Source organism: Gymnoscopelus microlampas (genome assembly GCF_963454915.1).
Source record: "Gymnoscopelus microlampas genome assembly, chromosome: 20".
Taxonomy (NCBI): domain Eukaryota; kingdom Metazoa; phylum Chordata; class Actinopteri; order Myctophiformes; family Myctophidae; genus Gymnoscopelus; species Gymnoscopelus microlampas.
This window is the reverse complement of record NC_139957.1, coordinates 30,324,263-30,348,658: the sequence shown is the minus strand read 5'-3', so window position 1 is coordinate 30,348,658 and position 24,396 is coordinate 30,324,263. Positions and strand designations below refer to the sequence as shown.

The following is a 24,396-nucleotide window of genomic DNA, read 5'->3' as shown; positions in this document are numbered from 1 at the left end:
CTGCTTCCACCCTCCCAGCTAATCAGGGGAGACTTTAGTGAGAGGAGCCAGGCTTCCCAGATGAGGCCAACAGCGTAGCAGCTCTCTGCTCTGCTTTTGCAATGCGCTCAACAACAGACAAGAGCTTGAAGCCAACTCCATTTGAAATTCCATCAGTCCCATGATTTCAGTTTATTGTTTGAGCAGTGAACCTGATCGTTGTGCTTCTGTCTCAGAACGCAAACTGAAACCTCTGTTATACTCTCGTGGTTTGAAGAAGCGGATAAATGACCCCATCCATGTCCGCAGCGGAAGTGTGTAGTTAAGTGTGTAGATAAGTGTGTACAGGACTTCATACCCAAGTCTATCGAGTTGATCCAGTTGTGGTACCAGCGGTCCATATGTTTCGATGTGAATGGGATGGTATTGATAGAGAGTCTCTTCTATCCTGGCCACAGGCTGGAGAGACACCGTCTGACCCTGCATAAACCACAGCAGAGAGAAAACGTTAACACAATAATCTTCATTGTCTCTGTTTAGCATGCTGTTAAGTATTGGAAACTATGGCCTAATGCGCAATCAGCATGACAAAGCAACGGAAAAACCATTTGGAAGACATGTGGCTTAGTGTCAATCAAACCTCAGAGGTAACAACCACCAGTTCTTGACTGACTGGTTTGGAAATGAGACTTTAGTCTGACAACATTTTTCAGTTCCAGCGAAGTCAGTTTTGGGAAGAGTCATAACTAGAACAGTGAGTGAGCATGTTGGTCGTGGTTCAATACACAGTGTTGGCTGACTTATCAACTGCTGCAAGGATTCTTAGATGGAAATCTTTTTTTTTTTTAAGAACAACAATGTGCTGTTGAAATTTGGGTTGTGGTGTGGAAAGCCCACCGGCCCTGCAAACGATGAAATAAAAATATGAAAAAGAACAATCCTGTGGTGCTCGAAAACCAAAACATAGCTACAAACACACATTGTGAAAACTCTAAAAGATTGGGTAAGTAATGATGCATGAATGAAGAATGTAGAGAAATGATTAATCAACACCACAGAGTGTGGGTATCTTGATAGTGTTCTGTGCACAGGTTTAGTGGCAAACTAAAGCCTGATGAATACTTAGTTGCTCGCAGAAAGTAGCCCATCTACAACGTGTCGCGATGTGATGCGTTGTCAACTTTTGTCAAATTCTCAGCGCGCAACACTGGCATGCAGCAAAGTATAAATTAAGCATAACAGCATCCTTTCACGCATGCATCTAAAACACCATCAATCGGAGTTGCCAACACATTACCTAAATTGTACTGAGTGTTACTGTTCACTTGAAGCTACCCACCAATTAGAGAATAATTTCAGCCATGGTTACACTGAGGTTATACTCAATTCATATTAAGACAGGATCATTTTTATAAAAGGTGGAATCAGTTCCCAATTTCTACAAGCTCCACATCTGGGAGCTTGATGTCACCTCACAATATCTCATTGGCCAACTGCTGGCCCTCAACAGCCCTCCCAGATCCTTACACTGACCATAGCCACACTAATCCCATACCTCAATTGAATGATCTCTAACCCAATAATACCTCTAATAAGCACTTTTGAGTAAATTCAGACACACTTTACAATATAATAACATATTGCATCTTAAGAAAAGGGTATGGTATAATTAAAACATTTAAAGAAAATAAAAACTAAATAACTATGTGGGAAAATTACAAATTAAAATAAGATATTATTAAAGACTGTAAGCAGTCTTTACAAGGTGTGTTTTGGGGCCTAAACACGATCGTTTTAACATTACACCTGAAATGATGTAATCTCAGCTCAGCTCTGGCTGTTCGTGCTATGCATCGAGGGTATGACACTGCCAGTACAGAAGCTACTACTGTACCTTTTATTCAAAAAAAATCCTCCTCCAATCCATAATTATTAATAAAGGCTGGGATTTCAATCTGTCTGCCATTCGGTGGAAATACAGACTCCAGTTTCTCATGCCCTTGACCGTGGCTATTGAGTGAGAAACGCGATACTTGTTCTGGACGCTGTAGGACTGTTCAATTTGAGGCCGTGCAGATAAAAGGCTGGGGGGGGGGGGATTTCCACACGGCGGTTCAGGCGACTGTGTTCTCTCCCACATTGAAGCAGTCAGACCCAAAAGACCTGCCGGAGTCTCGATGACAATGAAATGAACCCGGAATTAAAGAGGCTGAGGTCTAAACAAACGCAGACTATTTGAGAGAGCAGAAGAGTGAACTGAGAGACAAAGAGGAGATAAAGAGAGCAGGGAATGGGATAGAGAGAGAGCAACAGAAAGAGAGAACTGTGGAGTATAAACAACGGAGCGCAGAGGGGAGCTGATGAAAACCAACTAAACGAGTAACATGTGCCCCGTAGCGACTGCCTGCCCTCACACATGCTCTGCGCCCATACAAGCATACATAAGCACAATAAAAACAACTAAAGCTGGGCAACAACAAATAGGACCCAGCAGTCAATGATACGCACACTTAAACAATAACAGATACAGCCTCATTACGGCCTATATCAAAAACTAGACCGGTCACCGGCCTACTCTGGGACCACGCAAGTCGGGAGCGATAGAAGTCGGGAATGCTTGCCTCACCCGGTAATGCAATACCCGTTGTACCGTCTGTCTGTCTGTGTCCCATTTATGTCCATATATGAAGACCTCTGTATTGGTATATAGTGTGTGTGTGTGTGTGTGTGTGTGTGTGTGTGTGTGTGTGTGTGTGTGTGTGTGTGTGTGTGTGTGTGTGTATATAATATGCCCATATTTGGCATGCCCATATTTGGCATGCCCATATATGGGCATATCTGTCGGATCAGTGGTTCTTGACAACCGCCGGTCCCAACGACTTCATGCCAGACACTCCCTCATGTCCTCTGCTATTTGCATGGTGAGTTTTAAGTCACTCGAGGCCCTCACACCTAAAGGCAGGTACACACTGCAGGATATTTGGTCCGATTATGCTGTCGGCGACCTTTTTTGGCGCTCGCCGACAAAACCTCCCGATCTGACGCAGATCAGCGTTTGATCGGCGAGATAATGCTCGCTGTGTGTGAAAGGCTCTGCGAGACGATCTGGCCGCGATTATCCGCTCTGCGATGGCTTTCCGACCGTTTTCAAATAACTACCAGGTTAGTTATTCGGCTATGTCGCCGACTAGACATCTCACAGTATCATACAGTATGAAAGGGGTCTGCGAGGAGATCAGCGCCACAGCCAATGAGAGCACATTACAGCAGCCACCGTGGCTAGGAGCGTGGAGGTATAGGCTAGGAAAGGATCAATGGACCTGACCAAACAGCAACAAACAAACCCTCCCCCGCAATATTACCATCCAGTCCTGTTCTAAGTTAAACATTATAAAACTGAATGAGAGAGAGACAGAGCGTGAGCTGTGTGTATTGTGTGTGTGTGTGTGTGTGTGTGTGTGTGTGTGTGTGTGTGTGTGTGTGTGTGTGTGTGTGTGTGTGTGTGTGTGTGTGTGTGTGTGTGTGTGTGTGTGTGAGCAGCATGTCTGTCACTCGGGAACCAGAGAAATAAGCAACCAGATCTATGAAAACAAGCCCAACAAAAGCGAAAGGCCACATGAGCACTTTTAACCTATATACAAATACATTGGATTTTTTTAAATAGCCGATCTACAAGCTCACGTTGTAGATAGGCTATTTTCAAAGAAGAACATCTTGGAAAAAAAGATGGAAATTGTGGAATATTTTCCAAATCCACACAGATCTTGTATGGGGGTCTATGGCACAACATATCTTCAGAAGGGGGGAGGTCTGCGGACAAATATTAATTTGGGGGTCCTTGCCGTGAAAATGCTTGAGAACAAACAACATTAGGAAACAAGACCAAATAAGAAACTACACTTTCAAGCAACCGAAAAATCAGACCAATATGCCCATATATGGAGATCTCTGCATCTGTCAGTCCATGTCCCTTTTATGCCGATATATGGAGATCGCTGAGGTCATCAGTTTATGCCCTTATGTGGAGCCGACTGATTTGTTTGCGCCTGGTGCCATGAAGACACACTGAGGTTAGAAAACACACTCCATATTTGGGCATACCTGCACTGGGAACTTATATGGTTATGTCAGAGTGACGTGGCCGTGGTCCACCCGCCGGCCTCCCCAGTAGCCAATTTTAATATGGATTTCACAAACTTGTTATATCACAGAGCAATGTCACAGTGTGACATCATAAGTGACACCAGCAAGGTTTATATAACTGTTGCTTAGAATATTCTCCATATATGGGCATCATGTTACGTTTGTGACGCTCACAGAGACCACCCAACGTCCACCTACAAGGACATTTTAATATAGGATGAAAAGTAAAATTGGCCAGCTCCTTTCCTGTGAAAGATGGGAGCATCTTAGAACAGGTGGACACCCACGAGAGACGCACAAACAAACAAAAGAAAAATCTTGAAACACATACAAACATAAAAACATGCTTTTCCACCACTGCTGCCATTTAACCTTTAACCTCTTCTGGTGCCGATGGTCCTCTCTGATCTGTCCATCTGACTCAGCTGAGCCCTGCTGACATGCACAAGCTTGATTTATACTTAGTTGTGCATTGTGTCACGCAAAACAAAAATAGCTAATCTACAAGCTCATGACATGTCACGCTGGGGCGCGTTGTGAGCTTATAGATCGGCTATGTTCAGTGCGAGACACCGGCACGCAACTAAGTATAAATCAGCGGTAATGAAACCCAGACAAGTCACTCTCCCTCTCTCTCCCCCTCCCTCCATCCGTCTTCTTTCAAACTTTCAGCACTGTATTACCCCACACCACCACCAACACTACGACAGTCAAAGAGGCAGACTGGGAGAGAGAGGGAGAAACGCAAAGAGTTTAGCGAGTTGAAAGAGCAAGAAGTTAGAGACAATAATAAATCAGATATTGAAACGACAGAGCAGAGTTAAGCCAGCCATCACTCTAGAGGCGATTCTGTTGCATTCTACTCCAAGAGCACCTTGAAAATTGGCACAAATATCAACGCAAACACACCACACATAAACCCACACACACTCAAGCGACAACCTTTCTGTTCATGATTAAAAGGACGTTTTTAATAACTTCATGTCATGTGTGACAATTAACCCATTAATACCTGGAACGCATCTGTGTCACTTTAGAATTCTTTAGCAATTCAAAAATAGCAGATATACAAGCTCATAGCGCGGCACCGAGTGCCGCGCTACGAGCTTGTAGATCTTTTTGAGATTTTTTTTTTTTTTTCAAAAAACTCTTAGGATTTAGTTTTTTTTTAAGAATCGCCTCAGGTCTTAAAGGGTTAATGAACAGTAAAAAATCTTTACAGGCACCCAGAGACACCTCTGAAAATGGACCGGTCTGTCTTTCATATAGGACCAGTTGTCTGTCTGCTGCGGTTCAGTATGAGAGGAGCAGTGCCCCACTCCCCAACTCACACTGGAGGTGTTGAAACTCTAAATCATGAACTCATCGCGTTCTATTAAAAGCCAGCGTGGATCACCGGATATGTGTTGTTGTTGTTGTCCAAATGCTCCGGTGAAACAGAGTGAAAGAGTGGGGGGGGGGACCCCAGCTAAGTCCAGCAGAGCAGAGTGGGGCATGAGGGACTTTGGGGGCCATTGGAACTCCACCACTAAAAAGAGCCAACATAAACATCTGCTTTCAACATTGCAGAGGCCCATCTCACTACCTATGGAATATAATGTGTGTGTGTGTGTGTGTGTGTGTGTGTGTGTGTGTGTGTGTGTGTGTGTGTGTGTGTGTGTGTGTGTGTGTGTGTGTGTGTGTGTGTGTGTGTGTGTGTGTGTGTGTGTGTGTGTGTGTGTGCACACTTCTGAGTGTGTGTTGCTGGTTTTTAAGACCCTGATAATGCCCCCTGTGACACTAAAACCAAACTCTGGGGACTATCCATCTTCATAAAACCACGGGGGAGGATAACTTGAGGAAATCACAACGAACCAGAGGGAGTATTCCTCCAGCTCAGGTCCTCATAAGGTTAGAATAGCGTTCGCTGGTTAACACCAGTTCCATGTGTTTCCAGTTCCAAGCACAGCGCGGCAGGGTGCCGCGGCGGCAGTCGGATTGGACTGCTGCGGCGGCACTCGCCAGGGAATTCGTTTGAATGCTTTCTGTGATCGCATTTGTTTGAATTCGTCTCACGAGATGCCATGGAGATTCTCTCAACTCTCCTGTTCGTCTTCACTGGATTGTCTGAGTAAGTAATGGGTTTGGGTCATCTAACAGCTGTGTATTGGGCATTCGTTTGTACAAGGCTATTCTGGGATTCTGGGCCCAAACGAGAAAACTTTTATATTTGGTATCACAGTTGTGCAGAACAAAATCCGGACTGTTAGTTTAACTCTTAAAGTGTAATTAGTACATTTGTACATCAGAGTTAATTAACACTCTAGATTTTACTGTATGGGATACCAGTGACTCCCAAGAGCATGTGTGTGTGTGTGTGTGTGTGTGTGTGTGTGTGTGTGTGTGTGTGTGTGTGTGTGTGTGTGTGTGTGTGTGTACCCATTTAGACCGGGAACCCCGTCCCCTATAACTATAACTTTCACTCCCAGAACCCCTTTTGGGGTTGTTGTTGCTATGTACAGTATATAGCAACATACATTTTTGTAATTTTTAAATAAATATTTTAAGTTTTTCAGAAAACTTAGATCAGGATTTAGAAGGCGTTTTTAGAATCGGCCTCAGCTCTATATGGGTTAAGGAGTGTATTAGTCAAACAAGGGGATGTCAACTGTGAACCACTGTTCAAAGGACCAGCATGGATCAACAGTTGTGGGTCTGATCTCTGGCACAGTCAAAGGGAATTTACTACCGGCAGGTACACGTGCTACACAGTATGCACACACACACACACACACACACACACTGGACAGATTGTTCTGACATTCCAGAGGCCGTCCCTGTCGCTCTCCTGACTCTGCAGCTCTGTAGGACATCTCAAGGTCATGAGAGACGAACCTGCGATCAGCACCTCTGGTAAAACATCAACAGTGTCGCGGGGCACAAACATACACACACAGTACTGTAGCTGGGTCAACACAGTTATTCCAGTAAGAGCCACAGAGGAAGTAGAGTCGAGGGGCTCACATCACTAATGTGAGTGATCATTACAGCGGTGCACAGTGATCATCATTGTATCGGGGATAAATCTAATGAGCCCAGTCAGGGAGCCAGCCGAGTGCCATCTCATCCTCAGCCCCCATACCCCCCCCCCCCCCCCCCCACAACCCCTGGCCTGGCACTACCCGTGCTTCTGTGTGGATAAAGAGCTTTGTGCCCCCACTGGCCCACTGCGCAGCAAGTAGCAAGTGTAAAAGCTTCTGCCCACGCAGTGCCTCCTCTTCCCTTACAAGTTTAAATATAACCATCTGACCGGTGGCAGCTGCCCCGGCACAAAGCCGCTAAAGCTGACAACTCCTTTTTCCGTCGCACCGGGCCGGGCCAGACTAGCTGCGGCAAAGGGAGCCGGGTGGCCGACATAAACAGGGCCAAGCCAGGGGCAGAGGTGTGAATGCCCACACATGCTAGTGCCAATCAGGGCCAGGGGCTCTCCTTTACCCCGCTGAGTTGACCCCCCCCCCCCCCCCCCCCCGCAAGGCCCCTGCAGCCGTCGACCCGCATGCCAACAGGCCAATAAAAGAGCAAAGGCCAAAAGGGCAAGGGTGATGCTCTCTCCCACATAAAACAACCCCGTCTTTTTGAACCATCAACGAATGACATTTAAGTCAGAATGAATGTCAATCAATGTTTGGATGTAAATGGAAACGCACGCACACGCACACACACGCACACACACACACACACACACTTATCTTAGCACTCGACTACAAATCTTCATCTCTGGCACCAGTAATGATGTATGCAATAATTTGAGACGGCAATTTAACCAAGAGCCAAGAGAGTGGAGACAGAAGTATGGAGACGACCGACAGGGAAGCAAGAGACTGAAAGAGAAAGAATGAATGGGAGGGGGGTGGGGGGTGTAGCGAACAACCTCCCATGCAGAACAGGTTGGGCCAGTCTGCCGGAGTGGAGCAAAGCTTTAGCCTGCAGTGACGGGAATGCCTGCCTACCGAACGTAGGTCACCGTAGAGGACAGCTCAACCAAGCAAAACAGGCCTGAGCAAACACGCTCACACAGCTTGTGTGTGTGTGTGTGTGTGTGTGTGTGTGTGTGTGTGTGTGTGTGTGTGTGTGTGTGTGTGTGTGTGTGTGTGTGTGTGTGTGTGTGTGTGTGTGTGTGTGTGTTCGCATTTGATATTTCTTTGTACTTAAATTCCATTCCCTAAGTGCAGAAGGGAAACAAGCCAAAGAGAACCCAGGGGTTATTTCAGCCAGCTACGCATCTATGTTTGGGGATAAACTTTCACCCGCACCTGGCAGAATACAGTGAGTGTGTGTGTGTGTGTGTGTGTGTGTGTGTGTGTGTGTGTGTGTGTGTGTGTGTGTGTGTGTGTGTGTGTGTGTGTGTGTGTGTGTGTGTGTGTGTGTGTGTGTGTGTGTGTTATTTCTTCCTCTGTTTATGTGCGAGTGTTTGTGTGCATCTTTCTTTCATTAGCTGCCGATGCGCCAGCCTTGTCAGGTATGTCAGCGTCAGTTGTGAGGAACGTATTTGGGGGTGGGGGGACCTCCGGCCTTTTATTTAAGGTGGCGCTGAAAGCCGTTCCAAGGTGGACAGATTCTCCTCAGGTCAGCTGCTTTTGCAGGCACGGGACACAGTGGCAGCTGTGTGTCATTCACAAGCTCATACAGAGGACCCACAGACTAGAAAACCATAATAAACGTGGTTGGCAAACAGACAAGATGATGGAAGCAAAGGCACATAACCATTAGACTGACTAACGTGTGGTTTTCCTGCTAATCTGCGTGGTTTACATGCTATTGCAAATACATCCGGCAACCCGACTCATGTCCACATTTCTTTTCATGCTGCAACAAGGAAGTAAATGAAGACTTGCCTTTTTCACAATGCTTGGCACTCAGGTTCAATGCTGTGTGTTTCAGACAACAAGCAGCTTGTTTCAGCAGTGATTCTCTGCCTCCCTCCCACAAAGACACACCGTCTTTTGATTTCAGCGGACGTCTATTTTAAAAAGACACTTTGGTCTTCAAAGGATGTTTGCACCAGGCTGGGCAAAGTGAGTGTGTGAGTGTGAGTGTGAGTGTGTGTGTGTGTGTGTGTGTGTGTGTGTGTGTGTGTGTGTGTGTGTGTGTGTGTGTGTGCGCGCGCGCACACTTTTGTGCATGTGCCTTTGTTCCACAGAGTGCCTACAAAGTGAAGGATTATTCTGAGTGATTCCAGACCATTCCTGAGGCAAGACCAGGCCCATCCCACCTCTCTCTTCACATCACACCTGGACCTAGATTACTTTCACTCAGGAGAGGCCAAGCCTCAAGCATTTCAGGAGACAGACAATATTACAATAATCATCTGCAACTAAAGGCTAATTTATACTTTGTCGCATGTAGGGCTGTCACAATCATCTCATTTTAGTTGATGATTAATTGCCATACAAATAATTGTGTTTTTGGGATTGATCATGACAATGACCGGTACCAATAATCTAAATAAATACTGTATACATAATACAATGCAAACAATATACAATACAATCATGTCGTGCGCTTGTAGAATGGCCATTTCTGCTATTTTTCAACAAGTGAATTTATGCAGATAAGTGGATAAAATTCTGATATTATAATTGTGATTATCTCATATAATTGCGATCAGGCGATTATGTAATAATTGTGACAGGCCTAGTCACATGACCCTTTTCCCTGTCGCACAACGAAAACAGTATATATTTCAAGAAGGTATAACCAGTAAGACTCCCTAATCGGGAGATAAGCGACCGTAGGTCACATGTATACAGAAGAGGGCTGTAACGGCGATTGGTTCCTAGTTGTGTGGGCAATGTATAGTTTTGTTTGGCGTGTGTGTGGTGTGGGAGAGAGAGTGTGTTTATAGGGGAAAGGAGGGATTGTTTGTGGGGGGCAAGCCCCCGAGTTACGGCATTTTATGTGAGCTGCAGTGGCAGGGGGTCCTCCACTGGGGGCGCCACCACTTTTGCATCCGTTCTGGAGCACCAGGAGTGGGTGGTCCCCGGGAATGCCCCGTGAGCAGCCCCGTTGGGGTGGTCATTTGGTAATTTGTCCACATGTGCTCATTTTTTACACTTGGGGGTCCCCGAGGCAGCTGGGGGTCCCTGGAGCTCCGGGGGTCCTTGGAGGGTGTAGTGTGGCAGGTAAGGAGTGTGTGTGCAAAATCTGGCATGGATCGGGGCAACGGGTGCGGAGATATGAGCAGGGCAAAAGTGTGACGTGTGTGTGTGACGGAGTGACGGACGGACGGACACCTGGAGCAGCTTTCTGTAGTAAATGCGACCTACGGTCGCAATAACGGCATGGCTTCCCTGTGGATCTCTGACATCATGTTAATGGCATCATACTGATAACTCAAATGGTATGGGGGATGATGGGAGATTATGAATTCACAGAATCCTATATTAAAATTGGTTTAAGGGAGGACCGGCCGGCCGGCAGACGGGTGGACAGACCTCTAACGTCATTCTGACTCAGCCATAAACAAACCACGGCCACGTCACTATGACAACATAACCATAAACAAACCACGAGTCAGCTCCATACATGGGCACAAAAGGGGGCATGCCCATATATGGGCATTTAATGATGACGTCAGGAATCTCTATATATGGGCATAAAAGGGACAAGGACTGATAGATACAGAGATCTCCATATATGGGCATAAAAGGGACAAGGACTGACAGATACAGAGATCTCCTTATATGGGCATATCAGCATGCCCATATATGGGCATATACTGGTGACATTATGGATCTCCATATATGGGCATAAAAGGGACATGGACAGACAGATACAGATATATCTCCATATATGGGCATAAAAGGGACACAGGTAGACAGACAGCAACAGATATCTCCATATATGGGCACAAAAGAGACTATGACTCAGACATATTGGTCGGATCGGCAGAGTGCAACGTAGGTGTGAGGGCTGTGTAGCGGCCCAAACCTCTAGTATTGTGAAAATAGCTTATCTACCATTTTACCTCTTATATGATTTGACAATTTGGCCAATGTTTGACCAGTTCTTATAGTATAGTTTGTTGATTACTTTTTACACAGTAATGATTGTCTCCGCCAGGAGACTATGTTTTCGTTCTCGTCCTTCCGTGTGTCCACCAAGCTAACATTGGTCAAGGTTCACGTGACACGTGACAATATGTTGAAAGGGTGTGCTTTGATTGGCTAGCGAGACGCATGATGAAATAGAGACATAAATAGGTGTGTCACTTCAAAAGATCATTTATATCTTTTGAAGTGAGGTAAGACAGGATTAATCAGGAACAGTACTGGCGGAGACCTGTGCTCCGAGGAGCACATTTTCTAGTTTTATTTGTATTCATTAATTTTGTTTTAGAAGTATTAAAAAGGTCTAAATTGTCACTTTAGAAATAAGCAGATACCCTGTGTACACTTATACTGTATATTGGTTTGTTTACTGTTGAGTGAGAAAACAATGTTGTACATCTGGGGACCCCCCCAAAATCATTGAGAACCACTGTCCTAGACGTCTAGGAGCCACAGCATAAAAAGCAACACTTTTTTCAGTCAAAAATAATTCCTTTTCATCGAGCGATAGTATAGGCTGTAGATTAAGCACTGAATTAAGACTTATGCTGCTGCTGCTGTGACTCAATATAGTCCAGCAGCGTTTTCGAGATACCACTCCCCTAGTTAGAACAAAACACAATCATGTTTTGTGTTATATTTAGGGTCTCCCATTAATTAAATGGATTAATTAAAGCTTCTCTTCTTCCCAGCTAAGTCGTGAGGCTTGAATACCCTGGTGACTTTGTTTCCAACAGCCAAGAACATTGGTGTTGTCCTGGACAGTCAGCCCTCATTCAAGAGCCACATCACAGCGGTCACTCGATCCTGTAGGTTCACACTCTATAACATTCGAAGGATCAGACCCTTCCTCACCCAGGAGTCAGCCCATCTCCTTATCCAGACATCAGTCATATCAAAACTTGACTATTGTAACTCTCTCCTTACTGGCCTCCCGGCATATGCACTTAAGCCTCTCCAAATGATCCAGAATGCCGCAGCACGCTTGGTCTTCAACCAGCCAAAGTTTTCACATGTCTCTCCCCTTCTCCGCTCCCTCCATTGGCTCCCAGTTGCTGGCCGTACAGAGTACAAAACACTGACGTTGGCCTCCAAAGCAACCAAAGGTATGGCACCCCCATATCTTCAACGCCTGATCCAACCCTACAACCCCTCCCGCTTTCTCAGATCAGCTAACACAGGGAAGCTGTCAGAACCTTCGCTAAAACACCCTGGACAAGGCTCCACACGTCCCAGACTCTTCTTCCTTCTGGCTCCCAAACTATGGAATGAACTCCCCATTGCAATTAGAACTGCAGACTCACTCCCAATCTTCTGCCATAATCTGAAGACTCACCTCTATCAGACTCCACCTCAGCCCGTAGCACTTGCCCTAGCCTTGATGACCTTGCAGGCCTATGCAAAGGCTAAAATGTAACTTAGATAGCATATTATGTAGACAGATGCCAGGTCATTGTTGACCAGTCTCTCCAATCTCCCCAATGATGAGGAGAGGTGTGGATGGGTGAACTGGTGCTGGAGGGTGGATCTGGGGAAGTAACATTGTAAGATTCCTTGGGAGAGCCTTTTTATTATTATTATACTTTTATTAATTGGTCATATCAAGACAAGCTTAAACTTGGATTTAGGTAGGAGATATTGTTTGTTGATGTACATGCAAACATAATCATATTTATGCCATATAACTTGATGTTTTTGTAATTATTGGGATATATTCATATTCAGATGTTTGGTGATGTGGTACATACAGTACAGCCACCTGGACTTTCCCTTCCCAAAAATGATGACCATCATTAACACCTAACTCCCATTGAGAATTACCTAATGAGTCTTTTTCAGGGGAGGGCTATGTCTAAACTTAAAGAAATCTTATTTGAAATAAAACTGTACTAGATAACTCCATACAACCACTGGTTATTGTTTAATAGCATCCTAGGCAATGCAGTAACCGCATATTTCACAGGAATGTATGTTTTTCTTGTAAATGAGTGAAAGTAAAGTAGTCCCTATCACCACAAAAGTACAATTTACGCCTAAACTAAAGATATGTTTAAAGCAATATATTTCAGTATTTATTTAAGTAAATTACATTCTGATTCTTTGGTGATATCAGGTATCATACCTCAGCGAATTTGATGAAGATTACACTGAGCATTCTCAAGTTATAGGCTTTATTGTGACCTTTACCATATTCAGCCTTTTACCATATTCAGTTCACAATAATACATTTCATTAATGGGAGACCCTAAAGATAAGAAAAAACATGGTTGTGTTTTGTTCTAAGTCGGGGAGGTATCTCAAAATCTGAGGGCCTCTGCTGCTAGACTAATAACAAGTCCAACATACACATGACATGTACCACCATTTCTACAACACACAGGACTCCTGGTTGGAGACCAACCTGGTTGGTGCTAGGAGATCATCCTGGATAAGCCAAGCACTGCTGAGGCTACGATGTCTGCTGCAGGGCCAGTAAACACCATGGCACAGCTAGGTGCACCATTAGATCATATTTTATTTAAAGACCCAAGCTGGAGGTGCGATGGCAGCCAGCATCCTCACGTTCCATGGAGTGGATGGTTAAAAAAACAACACACACAGATCTGTCATTCCCCCTGTGACGGCTCACCTTGGCCTGGGGGGGCCTGAGGCTGGCAGCGGTAGGGTGGATGGACTGTGTTTTGTGTGCGTGTACGTGTGGGTGTGGGTGCGGGGGGATTTCTGCAACTGGTGAACTTACATAACCAGCAGCAGCGCATCGAAATGAAAGACGAGAGGTCATGAATCAGTCGCACCCCCAACCATTAATCTTCATCACATTCCCTTCGTTTCGCTTTTGCACTTGTCCTTCAGAAGACAGCAGTGTATTGACACTACGATGACCACTGAAGAAAGGTGCACGGAATCAGCTTAACCCCTGAACAAACACGTCTTATGGAAACACAGCCCGACTTTTAAGAACGTGGGGTGTTTTTTCCTTCTCTCCCTCTAATTTCTGCTGATGAAAAACTGAAGCCCTACTTGGAACAGAAGACCACAAACTAACAGATAAATAAATGAATTCCAGGGTTCTGCAGGAATCCACCACTCTGGGCTGAATCCCCACCAAGTCAAACAACAGTTAGTCTCATGGACCCGGCAGAGGTGGAGGGAAATCCAAAACCGCACGTTCCCCACCGACCCAAGTCTCACAGCGAAGCCAGGCAGACAGACACACACATGGTGAGAGCTGTACCCCACCATGAGCAACTAGAGCTGGGAAGATGAAGAGAAAAAGGACAGGGGGTGGTGGGGGTGAGGAAAAATGAGGCCTAGTTGTAGCCAAGAGCAACACCATCATACTGATTCTCTCTCCATCAGCAAGTTTAACTTCATGCTGCATATCAAGGGCAGAGAAGAAAAAAAAATATCCTCCATTGAATCGAGAGTTTCTGAACTTGATTCTTTTCCACTTTTGGTAAGATGGATGGGCTCATTGTCTCTTTTTTAACTTTGGAGGAGTAAGAATACAGTCACACATGCAAAAATGTAATATTGTTGTCCCATTCACTTCCATTCAGTGCAAGTGAAAGGGTGGATGTTTCGTTTGCGAAGCAAATTTGTGTTCCGTGCCTCAAATTTAAGTTCAACACAGTTCAACAAATTTCACCTCGGCAGGCATTGGCCACTCCCCTTCATTTGACCATACCCTAAAGACGTGGTAGCAGTGGATGGTAAAAAAGAAATTACATCAAGAGAACTTTCGTTTTCAACTTCGTTAGCAGAGTTTATGTCGCTTGGATCGCATGTATCTGAAATCAAATTGGCTGGATGGTTCAGTGACAACGGTGAAAGTGAAGGTTTCACTTAAGTAAAGTACTTAAGTGTGTCAAAACCTTGAGTTTGTCGCTCCAAGTCAAACCTAGGTAAGCACTACAGCAGATATCTCTCCCACGCACCACTTCACCGTGGGAAGGCAGCTACGCCCCATGAGGGTTGTTTTTGTGTGTGTGTGTGTGTGAGCGCGCACGTGCATGTGTGCAAAAATGAGTGTGTTTTCAGGGGTAGGGGGTGATGACACGAGACTATCTCATCACACTAAAATGAAAATAAACGAATGAAAAACAGACACCATGAGCACAAAGCCGACACAGGGACCTGGCAGAACCCTCAGCCCTCATACAGCCTCTGTGGGCCCCGATGGCTGCCTGGAGGAATGTGATGACATGACTGAGAAGGATGAGGGCCTTTTCCCGTACAAAAGGAGCACTAAATAGACACTAAGGAAAATCCTCCCTTTGAAGCTCAGAAGCATTAGCATCAGCCTAGTTTTCATATATGAACTCTGGACAATGTCCAAAGAACCAGGTCGGGACAATGTCCAGCGTTGCCCTTTTACACATGTAACACACAAGAGGAGATTGTCCGTGTCAGACGTCTCTCACCTCCTGGAAACACTCTGTTTAGTCTTTAGGTGAGGGTGCAGGAGGCACGTGTCTTAGCTCCTCCCACTTCACGACGTGAGGGACAGATGCAATCTTCTATTAAACATTTTCTTCCACAGAACATGACAGATGTGAAAATAAAATGCATTCAGAGGGCCCTATGTCCCTTAACTCATTCCCTCCCTTTGGACGTTTGTAAATCATAAGCCCAGACCGCCAAAGACGTCTTTTGACGCCTGCTGTGTTTTTAGTTTTTCCCCAAGATGGCGCTCTTAGCTAACACATGAGTGACCATTTCATCCTCAGACACACAGAACCAGGAGATCACGTGATCGCAAGATTTCCTTCACCGTTCACTTCCTTGTTAATCGATTTGGAAAAACGTCTGTATCTCGCCTCCCTGGTTAGACTCTCTTTTTGACGAGACATGCTATATTCAACGGCCTATAACAAGCAAACGGGGGTCGCAATGACATTTTTTTTTTGCGGAAGCACAGTGAGACCCTCCTTGATTAGCAACAATCGGGGGATCGATCATACTGGATATAAATATTCTGTGAATACTTGAAAAGGTAAGCAAAACGAATAATCGCAGGCAGTCTGGGCTTTATTTATTTATTTACTCTGGCAGTGAATGAGTTAAATGTGTATTTCACTTTAAAACACTTCTGGGGTCATCAACAGGATCCCCCAACCAAAGACAATTGGATGGACATTATGAGGGAAATATATTCTATGGAAAAACTAACATTCATACTCAGACTACAAGAGGACAAATCGCACAAATACTGGGAAAAGTGGTCTTCTCTCTTTCAGCCCATGGACAATGTATAACCAATATGTAATAGAAAAATAACTAACAATTGTAGAATGCAGCCTTTTCGTTTCGTTTTTTATTTTTTCTTTCTTGTGTTTTTGTACTGTCCTGTTTTTTTGTTCCTGTTTCCCCCCCCCACACTTTTATGTTCTGTCTTGTATTTATGTATGTGTATCTGTCTTTTGAAAATCTTTTGTTCCAATAAAAATGTAGTTAAAAAAAAAAAAAAACACTTCTGGGGTCATTTTAACATCTACTCAGGCTTTTGTGTGCACACCAGACAGTTGTTGCTTTATCAACCATGCTAGACTCATTGAAAACACACGTACCTCTTTCTGGTGACTGATATTGTCCTTCTAATGCATGAGGCACCCTTCATTGTTCGATTACATTTTTTCATTTGAAAATTAAAAATGACACCCACAATTGCTCCCGATGAGCAGGTTGCTGCCTTGCATGGTTTCCTCCGCCATCGGTGTATGAATGGGTGAATGTAATGCACAATCATTGTAAAGCGCCTTGGATGAAGACGCTCTATAAATGCACCATTTACCATTGTACTATCAAAATAAAGGCAGAAAAGCCCCCAAAAATATATTTTAAAGAAATGATATTATATATACGTATGTACGTATATTGAATCAAGCAACTTAAAAACTGTCTGAGGTGCACAAAAACGTCTGAATAGACCCCAGAAGTGTTGCAGTGCATGTATGGAAACAGCTCAAAAGTGAAATAGCATAGATCTAAAATTGCACTGTGATGAAAAATTGCACAGACCCAGAAGTCAGCCAACCTGCATAGGCTAACTGTATAAGCATGGTAGCCATGTGCTGGTAATGGGTAAAGCAACGGCATGTGTTAAGTGTTCACAATGCTTACACATTTAAGTCCAGTCTAGCGATTGTACAGCCAAAGTATGAGCTCATATTCATGAATGAAGACTGAATAGCAACTATACAGAAGCTTTTAAAAAGCTACCGTGGCCAGATGTCTTGTACTGTTGTACTCACCATAAGGATGCCAGTAGAAAATATAGTGGCAGGCTTGACTGCCTGCTTCTGCTTCTCAATCTCAGACTCCAGCTGGGCAGCACGGTCCTTGTGTTGGGCCAATAAGAGGGTAGCAGGAAGCTGAGAGCGCTCCTGGGGAAACATACAAATTGTATCAAACGTTAATAGTGCACTGCGCAAGTTGATGTGCTTTAAAGTCTAATTTAAAGCTGCTACATATGTGTGCCATCTTTTTTTTTTACCCCACGATTTTTGTAACCCATTTTTTCCACCCAGTGCCAATTGCCTAATAATGTAATCCTGGGCACTACTCTCCCTCTGCCAGCTTGGGGAGAGCCCCGAACTGGGACCAGGACCTTCTAACTGTGAGGCGACAGCGCTACCGACTGCGCCACCATGCCTGTGTGCCATCTTGCTTTAATATTATAGGTTCTCCTAAATTATTCCTCTGAATGTTTTTCAATTTCTTTTATTTTTGAGTGCATTAATGCGGGAGTTGCACATTTTAATTTCGTTAGATCTGCAACGACATAAACAGAATTTAATTGAATATGTGCAGCATGTCTATATTGAAACACATTCCATATATGACTGTAGTCAGTTTGATTTGAGAACACAAGCCATGTGATTGAACAGTAGCTGTCAGAATGGGATTCACTGTGGCAGCTTAGCCACCATATTATTGATGCAAGCCATGTTAACATGGTGTGGGGACACACCATTTCAAGGTCATTGCACCGTCTTCACTTCCATTAAAAGACAAGGTTGGACATTTCAATTTCTCTGGTGGAGAGCTGCCAAGTGTAGAGGTCAAGGAACACAAACCCAGGCATGACATTCATACTAGAAACAGGATGTTTTTGATGGGATGCACGTCCATGGTAGAACAGCATGGAGCCATACTTAGCATGGCAAATAAACTGAATGCCATCTAATGGTAATTGATCTACAGTATTTTTCTTTGTATCCTAATTAAATTATAGAATATTTTCTGTTAAGATGGGGAACTCTCCTTAGTTGGCACCCATTTTAATTTCTCAGTATATGCTCCCCCTATAACCACTTGAACCACAGTAAATCCCTATTCTGGGGGAACATTTGGCAAAAATAGCAGATCTACAAGCTAAGCTTTTATTTAACCTTTATTTACCCAAGCAAGGCTGCAGCATGGCAAAAGGCAAGGCCTCTTGAGGGAGAGGGGAAAGGTGGCTCAAATAAATCAACAATCAGGTTAATACAAAAACAAGCCGCTGCGTTGCGACCCGTTGTGAGCTTGTAGATCAGTTATTTTTGGTGGAGACATTTGGTGTAGGTCGAAAAAAGAGCGCACCAAGTAGGTCAGATTAACTAAGTATAGAGGGTCTAAGTGGTTAATCTATTTTTGTGAGCATTGTATTTCCTAACACTGTTACGCTGATGACCCACAGCTTCCACTGAAACTTGACGATCACTCCAACAAGTCTGTCCTTGATTGCCTTGACGACATTAAATGTTGGATAGTTAAAAACGTCATCCAGCTGAAAAAGAAACAGATGGAGGTTATCATATTTTGTTCCCTCCAGCAGAAGTTTAGCCACCAAACTAGGACCTCTGTCTCAAATTTTCATACTCATACCAAAAACCTCTGGTGTCGTCTTTGATTCAGACCTACAATTTTACAAAACAACTCTGCTGTGGATGGCAGCTTCTTCCAGCTTAGAACCATTGCAAAATGTAGCTTTCCCCTCATCTTAGAACATGGAGATTGTGTTACATTCATTTCCTCCTGTATCGATTGTTTTGAATTCCCTTTACATGGGACTCAGTCAGTTAACTCCATCTGGGCTACTGTTACTAGTTCAGAATGCAGCTGCTAGACTCCTGACTGGCACTATACTCACGCTGGGCAAGACCTAGCCAGTTGAGTGTCTAAACCGAAGTACCGCCCAAGGAAATGACGTTGATGCTTTACAAATCCGTTTACATTCGCCGTGAATGAAAAAGTGTTATGATTGGTTGAAAAAAGATTTCCGGGGAAATACGTACACCGGAAGTCCCGCCCCTATATACACACTCTCTGCATTAGGTCATGACCAGGGTTTTCTCTTCGCAGATGCGTAAGGCTGGGAACAAGGCTACACTACACTGCAGTAAGAGGGACAATATTTCTCCTATACTAGACTCTTGTCAATGGCTGTCTATCAAATGCAGAATCCAGTTTAAGGTTTTATTATTTGTTTTTCAAGCACAACGTAGATTGGAACCACAATATGTTTCTGACCTCCTTTGCCCCTGTTCCACCTCCAGGCTTCTTAGATCCTCTGACCTATCTAGGGCAACTGTACCTTCTCTAATGCTACCCCAAGGCTTTGGAATAGTTTATCACTTTTTATTTGGTCTTCCCCCAGTAACTCTTTTAAATCAAAATTATATATATAAATGATATATAATGATTCTAGGACCATTTAAAAAAGGGAATGGAGGGATGTGACGTCATCCCCCAAAAAACGGACGTGCATCCGCCCCAATGATGGGATCTTGAGAAAAAGATCCATATCTCCATATCTTTTTTTTGTGGTCAAAACCAGCCCTTTTCGACGCGCGATCTCTCTGCAATGGCGGATCGCGGTAGAAATGTTATTGTTCCAGTCGTTAGACGGGACCCTTGGCCATCGCTCAGACACCTTTTGTTTACATCCGGGTCCTCGTTGTGGGTTCTGCAGCTCTAAAAAGATCACCAATAAACGGTAAAAAACGCTGGCACTGGCTGTACCCTGTTTTAAAAAACCTCTGGCACTCAATGTGTCCGAGGTGATTCAATGTACAGTACTTTCGTTTTTAAATGTGCTTTATAAATCAACTTAACCTTGACCTACAGTACTATGTGGTTCTACAGAATACACAGAATGTTAGGAAAAAATTTACTAACATTATGGTAATGTATCAGGGTTTTCAAGTTCAAATACATGTGTGAGTTTATGTTATTTATTTGTTGAATGTAACCAACTCAATGTATGTAGTGACCTCAGGGGTTTCCAGTGCTGGATTAGGTGAAGGTATTTTTATTCAATTGTTAATCACTGCTTTTGGAAATGGAAACAAAGCACTGCCATCTGTGTGCATGTATATGGCCTGATTTATACTTTGCTGCGTGCCGGTGTTGCACGGTGAAAATTGCAGATCTACAAGCCGCCGCACAACAAAGTATAAATCAGGCTTAAGTGTCTGCCTGTGAGAACAGAGAGCTCTCTCTACCCACAGAGCTCTACAGATGTCAAGGCTCAGGAGAGAACCCCCCACCTACCCCCAGGGGGTAAGTGCTGATCTCATCTGCCTATAGTCAACAGGCCCTGTGCCTTAAACAAACAAACACACAGCTTAGCCTGCTATCTGTGATGGTCCTACAGCAGGTCGCTCTGCAGGGACAATCACTTCCAAAGCCTGCAGCTCAACACAATGGAGCCAGGAGGCTTTTGGAAATGCAGAGTGACAACAGTGTACCCTGAAGTGCAATGACTGCTAATAAGCTCTTAATGATCTCCCAGTTGTGAGCCCAGGAGCTGTGTGTGTGTGTGTGTGTGTGTGTGTGTGTGTGTGTGTGTGTGTGTGTGTGTGTGTGTGTGTGTGTGTGTGTGTGTGTGTGTGTGTGTGTGTGTGTGTGTGTGTGTGTGTGTGTGTGTGTGTGTGTGTGTGTGCGCGTGTGTGTGTGTGCAACACACATACAATTCTGTATCATCATTTGGTCTCGTGATCGGTTATGTACTATGATTTTTTTTTGGCACATTCAGGGTGGGGTTTTCGTACCTTGGGTGTGACATACTGTAAATTAGAGCAAAATGGCCACCGTGTGAATATGGTCATCAGTGATGCTGCCGGTACACAGTAAATGTGTTAAGACCCGAGGCCGATTCTACAAAATGTCTTCTAAATCCTAACAGTAAAAAAAAAAACCTATGTTGCTACATCAGTGGTTCTCAAACTTTTTCATGTCAAGGACACCCAAACTTACCGTATATGTATTTGGCCCCCATCTCAAAATATTTAGTTCCATGGACCCCCCCAGAAGCAAAGATTAGAGTTCGCTTTAAAAAAAAAATATATATATATATATATATTCAAAGATTTTTTCAAGATTAAAAGATTTAAAAAAGCAGATCTACAAGCTTGTAGCGTGGCACTCTGTGCCACGCTATGAGCTTGTATATCTGCTATTTCTGAATAGCCAATGAAATCTTAAAACGCAGCAGATGCGTTCCCGGATTGAATGGGTTAACGAACAGCGGATTTGTGTGTCTCACCAGATCATCCAGTAGAGCCTGCTTACTCTTCCTCTTGGCCTGCAGCTGCCTCTGTTCTTCCTGCAGCGTCTTCAGGCGTCTCTGCTCATTGCCCTGCTGCTCCTGCAACAGCAGCTCCTCCAACTCCTCCTGCTCTCGTGTCTGATGAGGCAGAGAAAAAAAGAGAAGAGAAGACAAAAAGATCATAAAGCATAAAGTACATTCTGAAATCTAGTCAAAACACCACAGATTTATTACGGTGTGGCCGTAGGCGTGACACCAGCACACAACTAAGTATAAATCTGTCTGTTCCCTCAAACATAGACCAATGTGCTACAGTTTGTGCTTAACGTCGTGAAACAGAACCATACTTTGGCCATGAAAGCTTTAAATGCCTGGTGAAGCAAAGGTGAAACTGATAAAGAGTGCCAAAGTTGGGTAGTAGGTGAAAATGTATGCATACAAACAAATGACATTTGCTGAATCTCTTAATTAAACCAACATTGTTCTTGTGCATCACTTTTGTTGGTACTGGGCACTAAATTTGGTCAAATGAGACGTAGACCAGTTACCGGACCAAAACTTTTCTGGGATTTCCCATTCACGGGTCCAGTTCTTCAGAGTTCTCGTTGGTTTTTGGTACCTGTTAGATTGTGGGATTTACCATACCAAACAGGACCTTGTGGGAAGAACTATCAACATGTTTTAACACTGACTGACAAGATAGTTTGCGTTTGAGAAGAAGGAATATCAACATAATGGAGAAATGGGGGTAACTATGGGGTAACAATGAGGTCCAAGCTCTAATAAACTATATAAACATAAACACTCATAAAATACAACCAGGCCTTAAAGAGAAAGTGCCACGGTCCTATTTCCTCCTAAATAATGATAATTGGGTATTATTATTTCTTTTTTGTATGGTAAGTACTAAAATGCAGTTTGGGACTTACAGGAGGAAGGCGTGATTCTGACCACAGCAGCATGGCCACAGCTGTGGTCCACCTCTCCTCTCCATCTGATGTTTTGGTGGGCAGGGAGCTTTATTTCCCTGTGTCTCCTGACATCATTATAGCACATTATTGATGCTGCTCATGTAAATGGTCAATTGCAGTTACAATTTTACTCAGCATAGAATCGTTTATGATTCCTCCAATTGCTGAAGCCATCGTTTAAATAGCAACTGGCATGGAGCAGGCACACCTGCTTTTTAAATGTAATAGGAGCCAGCAGTCAATTTCAAAACACACCTTTGACTTATATGGAGTCTAAATACAACCCCTTTGCGCAGTGTGGCTCACTTTGTGCTCCGGTAACACACCATTTAGCCACCACAACTGGAGTTGGAGTGACAGTGTAAAGACATAGAAAAATGAGAAAAGATAAGACACAGGGGTTAAGAAGAGCAACACAGGTCAGGAATGTTGTGATTATGTAGTGGACTCAATGTTGGGAGAAGGTATGAGGACCAGAAAAGGAGACGTTGATGTGTAAGGGTGTAAAAGACATGTAATGGCATAAAGGAGACATACAAGCTGGGATAATGACGGAATCTCTGTGGATAGTGCATCGTCAACTTGATCGCCAACGTCTCATCATCTTAAAAATACACATGAGGGTAAATGAACACGTACCAACTTAGCCTTGTTCTTCTGAATGAGATCTCTGTTCTCACGCTGGTACTGTTCCATTAGCTGCTTGGTGCTCTCCACATCCACGTTGTTGGTCAAATTATACACTGCCAAGCAAGCAAACACACACACACACACACACACACACACACACACAAGGTTGGCACAAGATCTCAACCTTTAACACTACACATAATATCCTTACTGAAAATTCCAGGTATGCCTAGATGCACGGTATCGGCTACAGAGGTTACAATAGCCCATTGTGAAGATGCAAACCAGCAGGAATGAGTCAGAGAAATGCCAAATTCATACTCCATCACACCAGGAGTAGATCTACGGGTGGGTTCAGGCTCAGCCACAGCTTCCACTGTACGAGATCCATGAAAACTTCAGATTCCACCTGGTGCAGTAGCGTTGAGTTCTGGCCTTGACGAGGCAGCTGCACCTGATCGCAGTCACTCTGGAGTCTAGACAATGCTTGTGGATTCCACCAGACCCGTTTCACAGAAGCGGCGAGCATGAGTGCTCTGCTGAAAATACACGGCTGTGCTTTTTTTCCGCAAGCCGCTCATGGAAATCAACCAAATAGACAGTGAGAAAAATTGTCATAATTGTCATCATCCACCAGGCTCACAACGCGTTACATCGTGGCGTGTTGTCGTGAGGAGAGCTTGTAGATCTGCTATTTTCAGCACAGCAACATACGACCTCAACAGAGTTCTGATTAATAACAAAATGCTAAATATTCGCGGGCAAATATTTCTCAGCGTAAGCATTAAAACCATGCCTCATTCATACAGCTTGATGATACCTTTATCCGTGGTGCGGAAGCTCTGACAAATCGACCTTGTTCTCAATAACAATTACGTCAATTGATCACCTCGCAATATTTCCATTCTGTGTCAATGTACCGATGCCACAAACAAACAATATATTTTGCAGCAAAGTAATTTCACACAAAAACTAGAAAAAGTGCTCAGCTCCTCGGAGCACAGGTCTCCACCAGGTCAGGTAGGCTATTGTGGGCCAGCTATGTTCAGAA

At 44.1% G+C, this 24,396-nt stretch overlaps 1 protein-coding gene across 1 annotated transcript in view; it reads right to left on the bottom strand.

Moving 5' to 3' along the window:
* The window catches only part of mnat1 (MNAT1 component of CDK activating kinase), a 51,183-nt gene that overhangs the window by 17,975 nt on the left and 8,812 nt on the right, over positions 1-24,396 (bottom strand). The window contains exons 4-7 of the mRNA XM_084045358.1: positions 23,355-23,458; positions 21,742-21,882; positions 17,465-17,596; positions 338-459 (exon numbers count right to left, since the gene is read on the bottom strand). Coding sequence (XP_083901484.1) covers positions 338-459; positions 17,465-17,596; positions 21,742-21,882; positions 23,355-23,458 — 499 coding nt within the window. The remainder of the gene's footprint in view (positions 1-337; positions 460-17,464; positions 17,597-21,741; positions 21,883-23,354; positions 23,459-24,396) is intronic.